Raw genomic sequence first — 7,500 nt, 5'->3', positions numbered from 1 at the left:
ACGTAAACAAGACTGCTTGTATCTATGATTAGAATGTCAGGTTGCAAAGACGGTGTTCTAAGAATCTTTGACAGTTCGTTGCTCAAGATGGACAAACCATAATATCAGAGAGAAAATAGGCTAGGAAGGAGCAATAGGCTATAAAAGACAGAAAGAAAGAGAGTGATATTGATTAATTTGATGTGCTGGATAAAAATATGAAATACAAAAATATATGAATGAATAATAATAATACATAATAGTCTAGGCTATTATTCTATTATTATAATCGATAGGCCTATTTATTTGTTGTAAATGTTATAAATGTTTGAAAAGACATAGCTTATACATTTTATTTAGCTTGTTTTCACTTAATTATCCTATTTAGTGAAATATGATTTATGGTGTCCCAAACAGTCATGTTCCTCATCTTATCATAGGCAACCCAACAGGCCTGTTGCAGTTTGGCAGTTATTTTGCAGTTAGGACAGGGCCTGTGCCATCCTAAGTTAGGATTCCTAAGTTAAGAAATTATTGAGTTAGGATGGTTCTGTTATGGCCAAATTCCTATCTTAAGTTAAGATAAGATTTTTTCCTAAATGCAGTTAGGACAGTTGCCTCTGTAATACCAAAGATCCTAAATGCCATCCTAAACTGAGATAAGATAGGATTTTCAAGTTAGGAAGTTTCTGTAATACGGCCCCAGGACCCCAGCAGTCAACACTAATGACCCACTTCACTGCATCGCTGAGAGAGGACGTGACGATGTGAGCATGACATCATGGCCAGGGTCTCCACAAGCATATAACCTGTTCCACTGGGTCCCAATTGGGCTCAAGTCCACTCCAACACATGCTCAGCTTTTAATTCATAAGCCATATCAATTCATGGGTTTCATAAGGTCCCTCTCCCCAGGTGTATTAACCAAGCACCATGCAGTCAGCGTTCACAATCTTTGTGCATGATCGTATACACCTGTGGAACGGGACCTGATGAGACCATTGAATACCTTTCTTCCCTTGCTAGCATCATCTATTTATCTGGAGGGTTGAGCCAGGCTTCTAACCACAAACACAAACAAGACTAGAGCATCATCTATTTCACTGAAGGTTAAACCAGGCTCCTAACCATACACAGACATAAAACCAGAACAGTTCTAACGCTCTCTCTCTCTCTCTCTCTCTCTCTCTCTCACACACACACTCACACGCAATCACACAGACACAGACACAGACACAGACACAGACACAGACACAGACACAAACACAGACACACAGAGTGTGGTACGCACCTTCAGGTGAGCGGGGTAGGAGCTTCCTGGAGCTGCTGGGGGGGCGGCGGGGGCAGGAGCGGACGGGGCAGCTGCGGGGGCCGCAGCAGTGGCCATCTCCAGAGTGTAGTCCTTAAACGCAGCCACCTGGTCAGCACTGGGGGGGGGGGGGGGGGGGGGCAAACGTAAGGGTCAGAGACTTGGCCAGTTCATGTTCTTGTTAGTGTAATAACTTCTTGTTAGTATAAGATGTTCATGTGAGTGTAAGATGTTCTTGTTAGCGTAAGATGTTCATGTTAGTTCATCTTCCTGTTCCAAAGACTGTGACCAAAGGTACATGGAACTTGAAATGAAAAGGTTGTGATTGGTGTGGCTAACTGTGGAAACTGTGGGAGGGTGAAATCATTCAATGGGAGATGGGCCCGACCCATCTTACTCCAGTTCTACTGAGCTACGTTGTTCTAATCCCGCTACGTGGAACCCCTCCTCCCTCCCTCCCTCCCTCCTCCCTCGCTGAGACACTCAGGTTATTCGGATCCTCCTCCTGCTCAACATCTCGCCCAACTGCATGCTGGGAAAACCTGGAGTGGCACTCTAAAAATACAGCACACAAAGCCTGACCTCTGGCTTTCGATTCCCTATATGGCACTGGAGTGGCACAGGCAGTTACACAGGTCATGCAGGAACCACTCAGTTATGACAGATGATCTTGTGATGTGGCAAGATTTTGTGTTTCTCTGATCGCCTAGTCTGACATGGTCAATCGTAAACGATAATGGTGAAATACAAAATAATTATTTAGTCCTTACAGGCTGTCTGGCTGGCTGGTATGAGAGACTGGTTATTGTATGACTGGCGGGTTCTTGTCTAAGCCTTCTCATCGCCTGTCATCACAGTGTCAGCGTCAACACGGGAGTCGTAGGAGATTCCCCAAAAACTCTGACATGTTAGACTCTTGGTCGCTGAATCGTGGGTCGTTCAATATGTCACATTACAAGATGCTTCCTCCTTCGAGCGTCATTGAATATTCGGACACGACAATGTAAATTTGTCGGCCATGATACAATCCTGGCAAAATCGGGCTGAAATTGTGTAGTCTGTACAGGCCATAACAGGAACTACCGACACAAGAACCATAAAGCCAGGATTCAAGTGTTAGCTGACCGCTCTTGAGACTAGAGCGGCCAAAAAAAACACAGTTCGACCGGTAATGACTCATTTAATCATATATAACAGTATGGAACGAATTGATTAACTGAAAAACGTTGCATAGTATACCTTTAAAGCAACACTAAAGCACGTTTCCTCTGTAGCACGCACGCTATTTGTTTATCCAGCAAATAACGATGTCCACAGACAAGATAACATATGTTGCCTGATTTTATGAAAGTATTATGTATTGCGACATCGAATCTAGTCAATTACTAGTCAACTACACTTACTACAGTATGTCTCATTTCATCGAACTACAGGTACACTACCCGATCTGGTAATGTTACATTACATCGGTTATAGCCGATAGAGGGCCGCAAAGCGAATGCAGAAATGCCGTTCACCCTGTTACGAGTTGATGAACCGCTGAAATGATTTTGGAAACAAGGTACGAAAAACTCTTTAGTGTTGCTTTAATTACATATTTAAACACCCTTTATCTGCTATTTGTAGCCTATCGGGGTGGTCATGCGGCTTATGTCCCTTGGCCTGCTGTGAATTATACAACTGGTCACATACACTGCTGGAGCAGAGAGCTGCTTCATCAGCCTGGAAGTGTCTGCCCGTGAGTAGCATCTGCTCAGCCTTGCACTGTGTGTGTATGTGTGTGTGTGTGTGTGTATCTGTCTGTCTGTGTCTGTGTGTCTGTGTACAGTAGCCGACAGTTAATGAGTATCCTTGGCCAGTCATGTAAAAAAAAGACTCAAATCAGAATATGGGTTTCCGGTACCAGCAGGTACAACGTAGAAGACTAAAACACTGATGAAGTGACTAAACGTATATGTGGTCATGTACAGAATGAAACTCCTCATCTCAACACTATGACCTTGAGAAGTACTGTACAGCAATTCAGCACCGCCTGACTAAAACATAGATTAACTACATTATAGATTATATAGAATTATAAATCATAAATTGAGTAAATCATAGATGAGTTTAACCAGAAGTTTTGGTTTGAGTGTGTGCCATCCTGCCTTTAAGGCTTTGCTCCAACTTTAGGAGTGCCTCCATTGTGGACGGGTCATTCTCTTCCCCTGTATGGTTGCCTTTCTGCCAGGGTGGAGGCAGGCTGCACACAGACTGGGGACCACAAGGAAGTGCTGTATGTTGTGATCTTAGTATAGTTTGTGTTGCCAGTTAATGTCTGTGTCTGTGATAACAGACCAGCCAACTACTAGGCCCTAAAGCAGTATATCCTTACATAGCCACTAAATGCCATCATGCTTCTACTGCTGCAGTGAGCCCTCCACAGTCACACACCTGAGAGCTGCAGCAGGTACATGGTGAAGACTATAACCAATAACTCATCCTCTGTGACACAGGTGATTACTGTACATGCCAGTAAAAAACTGTTCCTAGTTAGACAAGCCTTGCGATATTGGTGACTACACCTGTCTGGCTTGATAGTGTACTATTACTACTGTAGAGACTACACATAATAACTCAGGTGAGTGCACACCTTTACATGTAGTCCTTAAGATGATGCTTTCATCCCGAGCGACTTACAATAATTAAGGTACGATAAAGGTAAAGTGGCACAATACAAATCAGAGCAGCACTGTAAGTACTGTTTACCTGTCGACGGTGATGCAGATGACCGATCCGATGGGCACATCCCTGGTACCCTCTGGGACGAGGATCTTGGCCAGGTAACACTCCTCCATCATCTCAAAGCCCACTGTAGCCTTGTCCGTCTCCACCTGACAACCAGCAGGAAGGCCATATCAGCAAGACGTCAGCTCATCACATACACACATAAACACACACACACACACACACACACACACAAACATACGAGGGCCAGCAGAAAGACCACAGCAGGCGCAGTCAGCTAATTTCTGGGGAGTTTCAGGGGAATGTCAACAAACACACCCAGACAGACAGACAGACACACACACACACACACACACACACACACACACACGCACAAGTAGGAACGTCACCACACCTCAGCAATCAGTTCTCCCTCGCCGATCTTCTCTCCCTCTTTCTTTTCCCAGCGTGCAATGGTGCCCGCCTGCATGGTGGGAGACAGGGCAGGCAACTCCACCTAAAGGAAATGACATCAACAGAGGGTCATCATTCAGCAGCCAGAGAGGAAGGAGTGTCCAGATGAGACAGTTAATAAAACAGTCAAGGGACAGATTTATGGGTGTTTCTTTGGACACAATTCAATTTCAACATCTTGTCTTAAAGGAACAGTTAATGGAAGCAATATGGACAGCACCATGTGCAATAATAAACTTGGCAGGCTGTACCCCCTTAGTTATGCACCATTAACTAAAAGCCTGCGGCCACTGGTATCGACATTTGATTGCCCAACTCTACAAAGAAGGCCCTAGTGATGTATCAGGCTCCATTGTAAACAGACGAACTTTTGACTCCAGGTGAGGCATCGGGTGTTAAAACGTCAATAGCTCTGGGGAATGCCATTGGGCAAAAGGATCAAGTCAGCGCCGTCAGGCCATGTGGGCAAAAGTGACAAATCCACATCACACACACTGGCCAGTGGCCATGAAAGACATCTCGAGTCCAACACACACACAGGTGTCCTTGACCTGGCAATGCATACAGTCAGATTACCATCAGCGGTGTGAGTGGTCACTGGTCACCGTGAGAAATGTAATCAAATACATTTATTGATTCACAGCGACTGAACAATCGTTCATATAACGTACCTAAGCATCAAACCAAAACTTGATCTATTACTGGATGCAGAGATTACACCATATGTGAGTAGGAGCAACGAAGGACGTTACAGAATACATCTTCCATGTATGGGGGACTGTTCAGCAAATCAGGACAAACGTTAGCTTATACATTATGTGCAGAACTCGGATACACATACACACCATTCCCATAAAATAAATGAATTTAAACAGTATGAATGGGGAAAGTCCTTGCCTTTTGATGGGGAGGAAGACTATAGAAGCGTAGACTCTGGTGATAGCTGCTAACAATTTGGTTGCCATGCAAGACGCGACCTTTGCTAAACTGCATCTGTAGCCCGGTGGCTCGACTCAGTGGCCGGATGCGACATTGCCCTCTGTTGTGGTGATATCTCTTCAGATGACATGGGCCTGGTTCCGATCGTAGTCCCAGAGAGTTACAAGACCGGGTGAGACTAGCAGATGACTGTCTCATACGTACAACTAAGCGCAGCATTTTGGCTAGTTTGGTTAGCTAGTAAGCTAATACCCTTGCACAAAACGTCCTTATACTCCCGTCGAACAACTCTTACAAGCTTTAGAGGCTATGTTAAAAAGGCTGCAATTAATGTCAACCCTTAAAGCGGCCAAATTAAGAATTACTCGTTGATTCCGCCCCAAAGCTTGCCCAGACCCCCTTCTCTTTACTTTCCAATGACCTCCCCGTCCCACGCTGTCACACTTTACGACCCTGCGCTGAAGTATCGAACTCCGCCCACTGTCGTGAAGATTCTCAGGCATGCAAGACTGTCGTAGTAGGCTACTGTTGTTGTTGAATGTCTTCATATCTTCTGCTGTTCTTCCCAAGTGAAAAGATAATTTTGTTTCTTCTCGACGGTTACTTGACGGAATGGCAAAGATAGCTCTTATGATCACTGCTTAGAGTGCATGCTAATATTAACTAACTAGATGTAGCCTTGCCTACTGCATAGCCGTAAAACATATGGCCCCCTGTCCTGCAAATTCTTGACAATCACTTGTCAATTTGTCTCCATCTCCATCCTCTTGCAACTTTCGTGTAGCCTGTATAAATGAGTGTGTGCGCGTGTGTGTGTTTGCTTTTGTGTAGCCTATGTGTGCCTAGGTCTCTGTGTGTGTGTGTGGATATGTCACCTGTGCATGTGTTTATCTGTGTGTGTTTGTGCATATGCCTGTGTGTGCATGCTTTTTTATGTGTGTGTGTGTGTGTATGTGCGTGGTTTGTGTGTGTGCGTAGCCTACCTGTGCATATGTCTTTTTTATGTGTGTGTAGGCTAACATGTGTTTGTGTGTGTGTGTGTGTGTGTGTGTGTGATGCTCTACTAGCAACCCTTCGCTCAACACATTAGGCTACCTACAGGTCGATCATTGTAAGGAGCTTACAATCCCGATAACTTTCTAGTTGGCACAGTAGCCTACCTCCCTCGCTCTCTCTCTGTAGGCTACTTCTTTTTTTTAAATATATAAGTCAAAATTGCATTACAAAAAAAACAAACATAAAAATACATATACATTTCTACGCTATTTCCTCCTTTTTTTGCAGCATCTCCAATACATACACAGGAAAGAGTTTATTTTTTGTTTGTGTTAGTTTTTAATGATCCTTACTCGTGTTGCAGTATTGGAAGTTCACCCCATGGGCAGTGATGGCTCCTAAATACTCAGCACTTAGAATGTAATGAAATCTATCCGGGCATTTCAGATTTTTGAGTATGGACATTTGTTCAAAAATGATCATGATGAACCCTACACATAAACACCACAGATGAGACATGTTTATTGTGAAGTTATATACAAAACCCAAATACAGTTCTTTTTCTATATATCCATACTTTTTTTTATTCTCAGACAGTAACAAATGTTACAAACATTGGTCCCATCTGTCTCTATTACAAACCAGAGATGTCTGAAATCCTAGAAATGACAGTTCCAATAAATAGTGTACATTTGTGACAGAACACACCACCCCCCTCCTGTCCATAATTCAGCATCCACAGACAGAATCTGGACACACTGCTGCTATCAGACATTGTGAGGGGTGCAGGGGAATGAGGTGCTGAGTGGTTGCCAGGGTAACAATCATTTATCAAACAGTGACATTCACAATGTTGAAGCAGACAATTATGTCAATACAGGCAGAGAGTATTTACAGGTCGGCATAAACAACATATAAACAACGTCTTTCTTCAACCTGCTCTCTCTCGCTCTCACTCTCTCTCTCTCTCTCTCTCTCTCTCTCTCTCTCTCACAAACACACACACATATATACACACACACATATACACACACGCATCCCCACCCCCCACCCTGGTAAATGAATCACATGTTTAGGTGTTCTGGGAGGTGCACAGT

The 7,500-nt window shown here is 43.9% G+C and overlaps 2 protein-coding genes across 2 annotated transcripts in view; both read right to left on the bottom strand.

Moving 5' to 3' along the window:
• The window catches only part of LOC134066460 (dihydrolipoyllysine-residue acetyltransferase component of pyruvate dehydrogenase complex, mitochondrial-like), a 16,704-nt gene extending 10,846 nt beyond the window's left edge, over positions 1–5,858 (bottom strand). The window contains exons 1-4 of the mRNA XM_062521811.1: positions 5,366–5,858; positions 4,410–4,511; positions 4,037–4,161; positions 1,271–1,406 (exon numbers count right to left, since the gene is read on the bottom strand). Coding sequence (XP_062377795.1) covers positions 1,271–1,406; positions 4,037–4,161; positions 4,410–4,511; positions 5,366–5,626 — 624 coding nt within the window. The 5' untranslated portion in view covers positions 5,627–5,858. The remainder of the gene's footprint in view (positions 1–1,270; positions 1,407–4,036; positions 4,162–4,409; positions 4,512–5,365) is intronic.
• Positions 5,859–6,905: 1,047 nt separating this feature from the next.
• dixdc1a (DIX domain containing 1a) overlaps positions 6,906–7,500 on the bottom strand; it is a 13,520-nt gene continuing 12,925 nt past the window's right edge. Inside the window, exon 15 of the mRNA XM_062521465.1 lies at positions 6,906–7,500. This exon is cut by the window's right edge and continues 557 nt beyond it. The gene's annotated coding sequence lies outside the window, so the exon portion shown is untranslated.

Source organism: Sardina pilchardus, chromosome 19 (genome assembly GCF_963854185.1).
Source record: "Sardina pilchardus chromosome 19, fSarPil1.1, whole genome shotgun sequence".
In the NCBI taxonomy this organism is placed as follows: domain Eukaryota; kingdom Metazoa; phylum Chordata; class Actinopteri; order Clupeiformes; family Clupeidae; genus Sardina; species Sardina pilchardus.
The sequence above is the reverse complement of the archived record's forward strand: the minus strand, read 5'-3'. Positions and strand labels throughout refer to the sequence as shown.